The sequence below is a fragment of the Oncorhynchus gorbuscha genome, linkage group LG09, assembly GCF_021184085.1.
Source record: "Oncorhynchus gorbuscha isolate QuinsamMale2020 ecotype Even-year linkage group LG09, OgorEven_v1.0, whole genome shotgun sequence".
Taxonomy (NCBI): Eukaryota; Metazoa; Chordata; class Actinopteri; order Salmoniformes; family Salmonidae; genus Oncorhynchus; species Oncorhynchus gorbuscha.
In genome coordinates this window covers 60,375,376-60,388,725 of record NC_060181.1, presented here as the reverse complement: position 1 = coordinate 60,388,725, position 13,350 = coordinate 60,375,376, and the positions used below count along the sequence as shown (strand labels likewise).

The following is a 13,350-nucleotide window of genomic DNA, read 5'->3' as shown; positions in this document are numbered from 1 at the left end:
CTTCCTCACAGATGCCCCTTAATGTTGATGACGTGGTTGTTACTGACAAGCACATGGCTGAGCTCTTTAATCACCACTTCATTAAGTCAGGATTCCTATTTGACTCAACTATGCCTCCTTGCCCGTCCAACATTTAATCTCCCACCCCTTCTAATGCAACTATTGACACTTCTCCCCCTTTTTCCCCTGCCCCGCTACAAAGTTTCTCCCTGCAGGCAGTCACTGAGTCCGAGGTGCTAAAGGAGCTCCTTAATTAAACTTGACCCCAAAAACATCTTGGTCAGATGTTTTTTAAATGTAGTTTACTTAACCTTTATTTAACTAGGCAAGTCAGTTAACATTTCTAGCGCAGGCTCGACAACATTCCGCTGAAAAGGCAGTGTGCGAAATTCAAAAATGTGACTTTCACACATTAACAAGTCCAATACAGCAAATGAAAGATAAACATCTTGTTAATCTACCCATCATGTCCGATTTCAAAAATGCTTTACAGCAAAAGCACAACATATGATTATGTTAGGTCAGTCAAGTCACAAAAACGCACACAGCCATTTTCCAGCCAAAGATAGGAGTCACAAAAAGCAGAAATATAGATAAAATTAATCACTAACCTTTGATCTTCATCAGATGACACTTATAGGACATCATGTTACACAATACATGTATGTTTTGTTCGATAATGTGCATATTTATATCCAAAACTCTGTGTACATTGGTGCGTTACGTGCAGTAATGTTTTGATTCCAAAACATCCAGTGATTTTGCAGAAATACTCATAATAAACATTGATAAAAGATGCAAGTGTTATTCACAGAATAAAGAGACTTCTCATTAATTAATGCAACCGCGGTGTCAGATTTAAAAAAAACTTTACTGAAAAAGCATAATCTGAGAATGGCGCTCAGAACCCAATCTAGCCAAATAAAATTCCGCCATTGGAGTCAACAAGTTTTTTTTTACACTATAAATATTCACTTACCTTTGATATTCATCAGAATGTACTCCCAGGATTCCCAGTTTGACAATAAATGACTGATTTGTTCCATAAAGCCCATCATTTAGCCACTTGTGGTTAGTGTATTCAGCCCAGTAATCCATCTTCATGAGGCGCGAGCACTTCCTCCAGACAAAAACTCAAAGTTCCGTTACAGTCCGTAGAAACAAGTCAAATGATGTATGGAATCAATCTTTAGGATGATTTTAACATAAATCATCAATAAGGTTCCAACCGGAGAATTTCATTGAAGAAAAGCATTGGAACGAGAGCAAACTCTGTCGGAAGCGCGCGTCATGAGACCGAGGCGCTCTGCCAGACCACCCACTCAAAGAGCTCTCATGGACCCCTCCTTTATAGTAGAATTCTCAAACCAGTTTCTAAAGATGGTGACGTCTAGTGGAAGCCCTAGGAAGTACAACCTCATATCCATATCTGACTTTGATTTCAATAGGCACTGTTTTGAAAATCGATTTCTCACTTCCTGTTTGGATTTCTTCTCAGGTTTTTGCCTGCCATATGAGTTCTGTTATACTCACAGACATCATTCAAACAGTTTTAGAAACTTAAGTGTTTTCTATCCAATACTAATAATAATATGCATATATTAGCATCTGGGACAGAGTAGGAGGCAGTTCAGTCTGGGCACAAAATTCATCCAAAAGTGAAAATGCTGCCCCCTATCCCAAAAAGGTTAAGGTTATTTACAATGATGTCCTACCCTGGCCAAACCCAGACGACACTGGGCCAATTGTGCGCCACCCTATGGGGTGGCCTGGATTCGAACCAGGTACTGCGGTGACCCATCTTCCACTGAGATGCATTGTCTTAGACCACTGCGCCACTCGGGAGCCCACTTGTTTAGACCCTTTCTTCTTTTAAAGTTGCTGCCCCTATCATCGCCAAGCCTATCTCTGACCTTTTTTAACCTGTCTCTCCTTTCTGGGGAGATTCCCCTTGCTTGGAAGGCAGCCACGTTTCCTCCTTTTATTTAACTGCTACCTCAAGAGTGCAGTGTATAAAGTCAGAACATCTGCTGTCTCAGCCACTGCCTGTCACCAAGGGAGTACCCCAAGGCTCGATCCTAGGCCCTACGCTCTTCTCAATTTGCATCAACAACATAGCTCTGGTAGTAGGAAGCCCTCATCCATTTACATGCAGATGATAGTCATATACTCAGCTGGCCCGACCTTTGTGTTAAATGCTTTACAACAAAGCTTTGTTAGAGTTAAACAAGTTTTCTCTGCCCTTCAGAACACCTCCAAAACAAAGGTCATGTGGTTTGGTAAAAATAATTCCCTTCTCCCCACAGGTGTGATTACTACCTCTGAGGTGTTAGAGCTTGAGGTAGTCACCTCATACAAGTACTTGGGAGTATGGATAGACGGTACACTGTCCTTCTCTCAGCACATATCAAAGCTCCAGGCTAAAGTTAAATCTGGACTTGGTTTCCTCTGTCGTAATCGCTCCTCCTTCACCCCAGCTGCCAAACTAACCCTGATTCAGATGACCATCCTACCCTTGCAAGATTACGGAGATATCTTTTATAGATCGGCAGGTAAGAATGATCTCGAGCGGCTAGATGTTCTTTACTGTTCGGCCATCGGATTTGCCACCAATGTTCCTTATAGGACACATCACTGCACTCTATACTCCTCTGTAAGCTGGTCATCTCTGTATACGCATCGCAAGACCCACTAGTTGATGCTTATTTCTAAAACCTGCTTAGGGCGGAGTGAGGCATATCTCAGATATCTACTGCAGCCCTCACCCTCCACATACAACACCCGTTCTGCCAGTCACATTCTTTTAAAGGACCCAAAGCGCACATTCCTGGGTCGCTCGTCTTTTAAGTTGACTGCAGCTTGCGACTGGAACGAGCTGCAACAAACACTCAAACTGGACAGTTTTTTATTTCAATCTCATTGAAAGACTCAATCATGGACACTCTCACTGACAGTTGTGGCTGCTTTTCATGATGTATTGTTGTCTCTACCTTCTTGCCCTCTGTGCTGTTGTCTGTGCCCAGTAATGTTTTGTGTTACTACCATGTTGTTGTTGTGTTGCTACCATGCTGTATTGTCATGTGTTGCTTGCTTGCTATGTTGTCTTAGGTCTGTTATGTAGTGTTATCGTGATGTGTGTGTTGTCCTATATTTATATTTTATTTTTGTCATTTTTAATCCCAGCCCCTGTTCCGCAGGAGGCCTTTTTCCTTTTGTTAGGCAGTCATTGTAAAAAAATATTTGTTCTTAACTGGTCTAGTTAAATAACAACTGTTTTGTCCTAAACTTTGGTCTAATAATTTTCCCATAATCTCCAAACTGTTGCCTTTCCATTATTTTCAGGATTCTTCCTTAAGAAACATTTACATTTAGCCTATCCATATAGGCCAATTCCCAAATGTGTAAAGGGTTCAAATAAATAATTGTTAAACATTTACTTTTTTGCCCAGATGCACTTTTAAATTTAGATTTTGACAAATAAGCCGTTTTTCTACTTACCCTGAGTCAGATGAACTCATGGGTATCATTTTTATGTCTGCGCGCAGTTTGTAGGAAGTTTCTAACTAGTGTTAACGCAATGACTGGAAGTCTATGTGAGCAGCTAGCAAGTCTATGGGAGCAGCTATTATAGATGTCCAGTCATTGCGCTAACGCTAGTTAGCAGTGGTCCACAAAACTCATTTTAACTTCCTTAATTCAAACTGCTCACGGAGACATTGTATCAATGAGTTCATCTGACTCTGGGTAAGTATACGAAGGGCTTGATTGCCAAAATATTGCACTATCCCTTTAAATCAGTGACAAAGTTACAATGTATATTTTTGCAAACAGAATTAGCAGTGGCACTAATTAGAGACATGAATCAGTTATATCTCAGATGGTGTCAACATAAATAAGTTTACTTTTTTTTAAGTCACCAGAAGTGACTTTCTCAGTCGTTCTACAGAAAGAAACATTATGTTGTGGCATGCCCTTTGTCCTGCTCAATTTCCTGTGTGTGAATCCTGGAAAGTGGAGAGAAGTGAACGTAGATACCAATCGGCCCCACTACTCTAGTCATGGACACTCAGGGAGGGACGGCTCCTGTACATCCCCCTCCACAAAATGTTATACTTTAATTTCCTGTCTCTGTTTCGTTCTCTTTGGTTGCCAGAGGAATGTGTCTGACACACTCCACCAACGTTCCCTCGAAGCTGTGCGCGCAGTAGCCCTGAGACTGCCGCGCAAAGCTTGCAAACTTACAATAAATATCAGCCCACGGAAAGACGAACGAGATTGAACTTCACTCAACTTTCTTGCGTTTTCCCCGGTAACACTATCGACGTTTCCCTTTACTGTGGCAATTGGGATCGAATCAATGCAATATTACCCACTTTCAATACGACATACCGAAACAAAACAAATTATGCAAGAGAGTTTGTTGTAGGCAGAACGAATTGAAGTAGGATTTTACTGGGCACGACAATCAGAGCTGCCGTAGGCCTAAATGCAAATCAACCATTGCCATATATGGATCTGTGCCATTTACTTTGAACTGGACTGTGTTTACAGCTGTGGTCGTGATAGAGATGAGCTTGTTTTGAGATCAAAGCTGCATGTAGCCACGTGTGGACATTTTGTTCATATATTTTGCTAGTTAGTGAGTTATTAGACCAGTTATAGATACTTTGTAGTCAGCAATAAGGGAGTGATTGCTTCCTACAAGAGCACAAAATGTGTACATCTCTAGACGTCTTTGAAAAGCGAGTCAGGTAAAGAGCTTTTTTTGTCTTAAAGGCAGTGTTGTATTTTTAGACTGGCTTAAATAAGCCAATAGGCAGAGGGTAGCATAATGTGTCTGATTCTCTGTAATAATGGTATGGGAATCATAATTAATTTAATTTTGTAAAGTGGTTTCTTGCATCTAGCAACACTAATGTTTTCAGGCATCTCCTTGTCTGAAGGACAAGTGGATAAACAGGTTAATGTCAAACACTGCATGTTTTTTTTCTTTCTCCAAAGTCCCATGGAATGCCTACGTTGAACTCAACACATTCTCTGCTACTTTAGGCTGAGTGATAGAACCGCTATTTCCATGTTTAAAATGTTGTGAGATGCATCATTTTCTTCATTTTTTTGATGGTTGGCAACTCTGGTAGGCCTACATTATGGTCAAATAGCCACAGTAGTCTACCTGGCCACTGCTTAAACTGTAACTTAAAGCAGGTTCAGCCTCAGTGTTCACAGTAAACACACGCTGGAAGTTGCACAGAATTTTCATAATGTCCAGGTTTGCGCTCAGCAGACCTGAAATTTGCTCAGTGACAAATATTTTGAGGGAACATTGCACTCTACCCCTTACCCGGAGAGGAGAGGAGAAGAGAAGAGAGGAGAGGAGAGGAGAGGTGAGGTGAGGTGAGGTGAGGGAGGCCCGGCCTGCCAGGATCTGAGCTCCCTCCAGACACCTGGGCTGGAGACTGGAGGGATGGGCCTGAATACTAATACAGCTGCCTCAATGCTGCCTTTTCGCTCTTTGGCACAGGGGGACTCCGACTAGTCTGGGGCTGATTGTGATTGCCTCATAATGTGTTTCATTGTGTGATTTTAAAAGTAAGTACATCAATAACTTGTTTTCATTTAGCTGGTTGACAGAAGATGATGAAGTGGTATCGGAGGGTTTTTAACAGCTGCCCATAGCAGGGCACGAGAGGTGCCTGTTAATCTGAGTCTGTGGGCCGTTTAGAAGCAAACCTGTTCAACCTGTCTTTACTCCACGCTCCTTTGAATATGATTCCAAAATGGAACCCAGCCGCATTCTATCCATCTTAATCCACATCACCAAACACAAGGTTAGGGTATGGCCTCTTTCTCACAATTAAACAGTCAGTCACTTGCTTTTCCAGAGTGATTCATTGTTTATTTCTTCAAAGGTAGAGTTGAAAAGGAGGCCTATTTGACAGATATTTTTTGTTGTTCAACCAATGTCTATTTTTTTTTTTTAAATCTGGTCTCATCTTTTTGTAGAGCGTGCTAGCAGGAAGTATTGAACCCATTCCGTGCTCTGTTTATTCAGGACTGAATAACTTGGCAGCATGCTTTCTTTCCTAATTACTGTATGATCTGCACCAGGCCCCTGCCCTGCTCCCACAGCATGTTTTCATTTGTTGTCTTTGTAGAGCTGCTTACATTATGTGCTCGTCCCGATCCAGCGCTCGGCGCTCGCTTTGCTGCCCTTGCGTAGCTCGGGCTTCTCTGGTTAGCTTCCCTCCCAGCTGCTGACTCATTTCCCACAGTGGTATGTTTTGGGGGGAAGGGATAACGGGAGAGGGGGAAAATATGTGTGTGTGTGTGTGTGTGTGTGTGTGTGTGTGTGTGTGTGTGTGTGTGTGTGTGTACAGCAGGCAGGCCTCTGTGGTGGTTGAAGGTGGATGAAGTGTAATTGTCAAGCCAGGCGTGCTGGGAGACAGGCTTTCACAAGCCATGGAGAAACAGAAAATATGAAGCAGATGGCACTACGGTTTACCAAGCCACATCACAGCTTCTGTCACTCTATTAAAGATTTAGTGGCACAAAATTACAAAAAATAAAATGCCACATTAATTGCCAAGCTTTCAGCTCAGTAATCAAAGAGAATACTATGCGCTTGACCGATTTTGATCTGAATCTGCTTGTCCTTGCCCTCCAGAATGGAACAAATTGCAACTCTTACCTGGCCAACCACCAGGCCTGCACACAGAGATAAAGGTAAATGGGTGTTTCACATGGTAACTGGAGATTGGTGATCACAACAGCAAGCTGTTTTTTAGGGGGGTTAATAAAGACATTGATTCCAGAGTCTCTATCTTGTGTGGAAGACGGTGCTTGAGTGATTAGGTTTCGGCAACAGAGAAAGGAACATTGTTCCGAATAGCTGGAGTATTCCATGGCAACAGGAAAATGGAACAAAAGAAGTGAGAGGGGAGAAGCCAAGCAAAACCACTGCAGCGCTACTGCAGAGTCCAACTGAGGCCTGGGATGCATCAGTGTGTTCCCGCCGTTCTACAATTTACATTTTCTATTAACGTTTCTCCACTTCATTACTGTACACCCCCAAAACCAGGCCTTTTTTTATCCTTAATGACTTTTGTCTGCTTCGGTTTTATTAATTCTTTTTATTTTATTTTAACTGGCTATTAAATCCCAAACCAATCTAATGCGGTTGTTCACGTAGACTTTTTCTAGAGCACACTGTTCTCAGCCTTAGTAAATGTGTGCGTGTCAGATCATCCAAGGACTGGTGTGCTCCAACTAAACTATTTTCATTTGAAATGGCAGAGAGCACTTGTACTATACATCCTGTATTAATTGGCAGATTCACTCATCTCAATACCAAGTGAGATGGCATTGCTTGTGTCCAAGCTTAAGCAATGTCTGTCCAGCTAGGAGAATAAAGCCAAAGCAGGGGATGCAGGCAGGGGAAATGGTGTTCAGCTATGAGATTATACCCACGGACACGGTCAAAATCTACATCTACCTCTAGTAAAATGAGGGCCAGTCTTCCCTTCCCCAAAATTGCAATAGTGTGTACAAACCCTTTTGGATTGTAATCTGTTTACATGGGAATGTGCTTGTGAGAACCCATAGCGGTCTACACGGAGACGGATGGTCGGTCGTCTCCTACTCCCGCTGAGCTCCTGCCAGGTTCCTCAAGTCCTGACATGCTCCAGCACCCAGACCTCAGACTGGGCTTCTCAGAGTGGAAATGTTTACTTGATTACATCATGCAGGCTTCACACTACTCCTCCATCCAAGCATCCAAAGGGATCTACTTCTAAATCATGTAGCTTTCCTCAGTCACTCTCTGCCTACCTCGGCAGACAGCAAACCTCTGCCTTTTTCTGAGAGCTGGCTTGTGCTGTCTCCTGGACCGTACTTCCTTACCACTCGCAACATTTGGGGAGGACTTGGAGATCACAACTGCCATGAACCGCCATGAAGGGAGAGGATTAGTCTCCCTCAGTTAGACATCTATTTTCTACATTGTAGAATAATAGCGAAGACATCAATACCATGAAATAACACACATGGCATCATGTAATAACCAAACAAGTGTTAATAAACAAATCAAAAATATATTTTATTTGAGATTCTTCAAAGTAGCCACCCTTTGCTTTGATGACAGCTTTGCACACTCTTGGCATTCTCTCAACCAGCTTCATGAGTGTAATGTCGTTCGTCTGTTGTTTGAAGAGAGTCAGACCGAAAAGCAGCGTGTAGGTTACTCATGACTTTTAATGAAGCTAATATGGTACATGAAATAACGGAATACAAAACAACAAACGAGTGAAGCTAATACAGCCTATCTGGTGACTAACACTAAGACAGGTACAATCACCCACGAAATACAACGCGCACTCAGGCTACCTAAATACGGTTCCCAATCCGAGACAACTAAAATCAGCTGACTCCAATTAGGAATCGCCTCAGGCAGCCAAGCCTAACTAGACACACCCCTAATAATACACACTCCCAATTAATACAAACCCTAATACGAAATACAACATATAAACCCATGTCACACCCTGGCCTACCCAAACATATAACAAAAACACAAGATACAATGACCAAGGCGTGACAATGAGGTAGTCACCTGGAATGCATTTCAATTAAAAGTTCATTTGTGGAATTTCATTCCTTAATGCGTTTGAGCCAATAATTTGTGTTGTGACAAGGTATGGGTGGTATACAGAAGAGCCCTATTTGGTTAAAGACCAAGTCCATTTTATGGCAAGAACAGCTCAAATAAGCAAAGAGAAACTACAGTCCATTCCTTTAAGACATATGAAGGTCAGTCTGTCCGGAAAATGTCAAGAACTTTGAACGTTTCTTCAAGTGCAGTCGCCAAAACCATCAAGTGCTATGATGAAACTGGCTCTCATGAGGACCTTCACAGGAAAGGAAGACCCAGAGTCACCCAGAGACCCCAATAAGAAGAAGAGTCTTACTTGGGCCAAAAAACACAAGCAATGGACATTAGACCGGTGGAAATCTGTCCTTTGGTCTGATGAGTCCAAATTTAGATTTTTGGTTCCAACCTCCATGTCTTTGTGAGACGCAGAGTAGGTGAACGGATGATCTCTGCTAGAGGTCGACCGATTATGATTTTTCAACGCCGATACCGATTATTGGAGGACACACAAAAAAACGCCGATACCGATAAATCGGACGATTTTTATATATATATTCGGAATAATGACAATTACAACAATACAGAATGAACAATGAACACTTTTTTTTACTTAATACATAAGTAAAAACGGTTTAGTCTCATAAATAATGAAACGTGTTCAATTCGGTTTAAATAATGGAAAAACACAGTGTTGGAGAAGAAAGTAAAAGTGCAATATGTGCCATGTAAAAAAGCTAACTTTTAAGTTCCTTGCTCAGAACATGAGAACATATGAAAGCTGGTGGTTCCTTTGAACATGAGTCTTCAATATTTCCAGTTAAGAAGTTTTAGGTTGTAGTTATTATAGAAATTATGACGCGTCAACTATTTCTCTCTATACCAATTGTATTTCATATCTTGTGACTATTGCATGTTCTTATAGGCACTTTAGCATTGCCAGCTTAATCGCGGGAGTTGATAGGCTTGAAGTCATAAACAGCGCTGTGCTTCAAGCATTGCTAAGAGTTGCTGGCAAACGCAGTAAAGTGCTGTTTGAATGAATGCTTACGAGCATGCTGCTGCCTACCACCGCTCAGTCAGACTGGTCCGTCAAATATCAAATCATAGACTTAATTATAATAAACACTCAGAAATACGGGCCTTTGGTCATCAATATGGTCAAATCAGGAAACTATAACTGCGTAAACAAAATGTTTATTCTTTCAGTGAAATATGGAACCGTTTTATCGAACGGGTGGCAACCCTAACTCTAAATATTACAGTTCACAATGAGCCCGGCGGCCCAAACTGCTGCATATGCCCTGACTCTGCTTGCACAGAACGCAAGAGAAGTGACACAATTTCTCTAGTTAATATTGCCTGCTTAACATGCATTTCTTTGAAATAAATATGCAGGTTTAAAAATATATACTTCTGTGTACTGATTTTAAGAAAGGCATTGATGCTTATGGTTAGGTACATTTTGTGCAACAGGTGTGCTTTTTTTGCGAATGTTTTTGTTAAATCGTCACCCGTTTGGCGAAGTTGAGGTAGGCTGTGATTTGTTGATAAATTAACAGGCACTGCTTTGATTATATGCAATGCAGGACAAGCTAGTTAAACTAGTAATATCATCAACCATGTGTAGTTATGTGAATATTAATAGTTTTTTTATATGATAAGTTTAATGCTAGCTAGCAACTTACCGTGGCTCCTTGCAGCCACAAGGAGTCCTTTTGATGCTGCACTCGCGTAACAGGTGGTCAGCCTGCCACATAGTCTCCTCGTGGATTGCAATGTAATCTGCCATAATCGGCGTCCAAATAATCTTTGCATGTGTGGTTCCCACTGTGAAGCATGGAGGAGGAGGTGTGGGGGTGTTTTGCTGGTGACACTGATGACACTGCCTGTGATGTTTTTAAAATTGAAGGCACACTTAACCAGCATGGCTACCACAGTATTCTGCAGTGATATGCCATTCCATCTGGTTTGCGCTTAGTGGGACTGTCATTTGTTTTTCAACACACCCCCAGGCTGTGTAAGTGCTATTTGACCAAGAAGAAGAGTGATGGAGTGCTGCATCAGATGACCTGGCCTCCACAATCACCCAACCTCAATCCAATTTAGATGGTTTGCGTGCTCTGGGCAGGTCATGGTTTGTGTGCTGAGTTGGAGCACAGAGTGAAGGAAAAGCAGCCAACAAGTGCTCAGCATATGTGGAAACTCCTTCGAACTATTGCTCAGAACTGTGTGAGAAAATTCCCGTTAGCAGGCTAGGATACATCTATCCTCTGGAGAATGAGAGAGCCAGTTTTGTGTCTGTCTTTGGTGTTCACTACTATACTGAACAGAAATATAAAGGCAACATGTAAAGTGTTGGTCCCATATTTCATGAGCTGAAATAAAAGATCCCTGAAATGTTCCGTACGCACACAAAGCTTATTTCTCTCAAATGTTTACATCATCCCTGTTAGTAAGCATTTCTCCTTTGCCAGGATAATCCATCCACCTGACAGGTCAGGCATATCAAGAAGTTGATTAAACAGCATGATAATTACACAAAGGGAGACAAAAGGCTACTCTAAAATTTGCAGTTTTGTCATACAACACAATGCCACAGATGTCTCAAGTTTTGAGGGAGCGCACAATTGGCATGCTGACTGGGGGGGGGCCCAAGTAGATGGGCCTGGCTCTCAAGTGGGTGGACCTATGCCCTCCCAGGCCCACCCATGGCTGCGCCCCTTCCCAGTTATGTGAAATCTATAGATTAGGACCTAATGAATGTATTTCAATGGACTTATTTCCTTCTATGAACTGTAACTCAGCAAAATCTTTTCTGCGTTTTATATTTTTGTTCAATATAGTGCGTGCTCTGACTAACATTGGGCCTCACTTTTCTGAGCTCGTCATTGGGTTGTAATAACACAGTGGGTCATGTCAGACTCTGTAGTGACATGAGGTAACAACTACCCTGTCCATGTATGGAGATTGTTGTTGTTACAGTGAGGTTACACTTGAAGCTGACCCCATGCCTTAAAAATGAGGGAGAACAGAACAACTCTAGACTAGAGTTTGTTCCCTTGGCTTTGCAGTTGTAGACTCCGCATTCCAACTCTTTTAAACCTTGACATATCTTCCCTTTCCTCCGTTTCCTGTAGCGAGCAACACATTTCATTTTGAGTGAGTTTCCTGCAGTTCTTGACATAGGATGTCCGAAGAATATCAAAGCTGAAGACTAATGTGTGGTCCGATCTATTCCATCCCCACCATCAGTAGAGCTCCCTTCTCTCGGAGCAGATCTGAGATCATCTGAAAAAAATAAGCTTTGAAATCTCAGCTGGCTGTGCTGCTTGCTCTGGCTCTCTGTCTCTTTGGCTGGATATCACATTGTGACTGAGGAGAGGACACCATACAGACCTGGGAGCCCACAGTCCAAGCCGTTTTAGATTGGATTCATACCTTTTCATACTACATCCTGGTAACGTCGTCACTGTAGATGGTTCTAAGAGTGTTTCACAAATTTGATTATGGAAGGCGGCCATGCCAGCTGACTAATACACGCGGTATGCCGGGCTAAATGAACTGTGTGATGTTTGATTTAATCACAGATATGGCGGGATAACGCCCACCTGCAATGAAAGCTGGCAGAGGGCAGGAGATTGCTGACTGAATACAGGCTTTCTGTGAGCTATTCATTTTAGCGCTGAGGATTGCCACCTGTTGCCACAGAGCAATGATCTTTGCCACATCCACTCTCTTCCTTCCAGCTGTGGCCTGCTTTTTCTCGAGGCAGGGCGTGCTTTGCCACACTTTGTGCGACTAGGATCCTAACACGGAAACCACTACATCGTCTCTGAACTGAACAGAGACTGAACTAGTGCTCTGATGTTATGTCTGCTGAAATCGTAGGTTCTTTAAACCTTACTGGAATCCCTGTAACAGTGTGTCTTGGTGCATACTGGCATTTGCATGCCTCAGTGCTTTAGTTTGCTGTAAACTAGGGAGACTGCAAGTTACCTCACTGTCTGAAAACTAAGACACAGAAGCCTCTTTCACTGGCAAAGGGTGAACCAGAGTTGATGGCTCCGGGAGTGCTTTTTTAAATTGATAATTAATGGAGGGTTCGAGACATCAAGGCCTAGTCTGCTTAATATTTATTGAAACGCATAACCACAGTAGAGACAAAAACAAATACAATAGTTCCGAGCAGAACAGACTTATTTTAGAGAATAACATTAATTCTACGAGTACAGAGACAGAAAATGTGTCTCCCATATTGTTGGAGTGTGGGGAGTGGTTTACCTAGTTGTAAGCCCCCCGTGCTTGTTGTTGGAGTGTGGGGAGTGGTTTACCTAGTTGTAAGGCCCCCGTGCTTGTTGTTGGAGTGTGGGGAGTGGTTTACCTAGTTGTAAGCCCCCCGTGCTTGTTGTTGGAGTGTGGGGAGTGGTTTACCTAGTTGTAAGCCCCCCGTGCTTGTTGTTCTCATACTGCAGGTGTTCAGCACCTACTCTAACGAGGATTACGACCGGCGCAACGATGAGGTGGACCCCGTGGCGGCGTCGGCTGAGTACGAGCTGGAGAAGAGGGTGGAGAAGATGGACGTGTTCCCTGTGGAAATTGAAAAGGGTCTGTCGCCTTATCTGTCTTTCATCTTTCCTTTATTAATCTATTTGAGGACCATTGGGCAGCCCTGGCCAAGATACATCCTCATCAACATCATCACA

The 13,350-nt window shown here is 42.5% G+C and overlaps 1 protein-coding gene across 4 annotated transcripts in view; it reads left to right on the top strand.

Annotated features, from left to right (window-relative positions):
* LOC124043861 (neurabin-1-like) overlaps positions 1 to 13,350 on the top strand; it is a 43,512-nt gene that overhangs the window by 15,483 nt on the left and 14,679 nt on the right. For all 4 annotated transcript variants that reach the window (XM_046362943.1, XM_046362940.1, XM_046362939.1 and 1 more), the window contains exon 3: positions 13,120 to 13,252. In XM_046362943.1, coding sequence (XP_046218899.1) covers positions 13,120 to 13,252 — 133 coding nt within the window. The remainder of the gene's footprint in view (positions 1 to 13,119; positions 13,253 to 13,350) is intronic.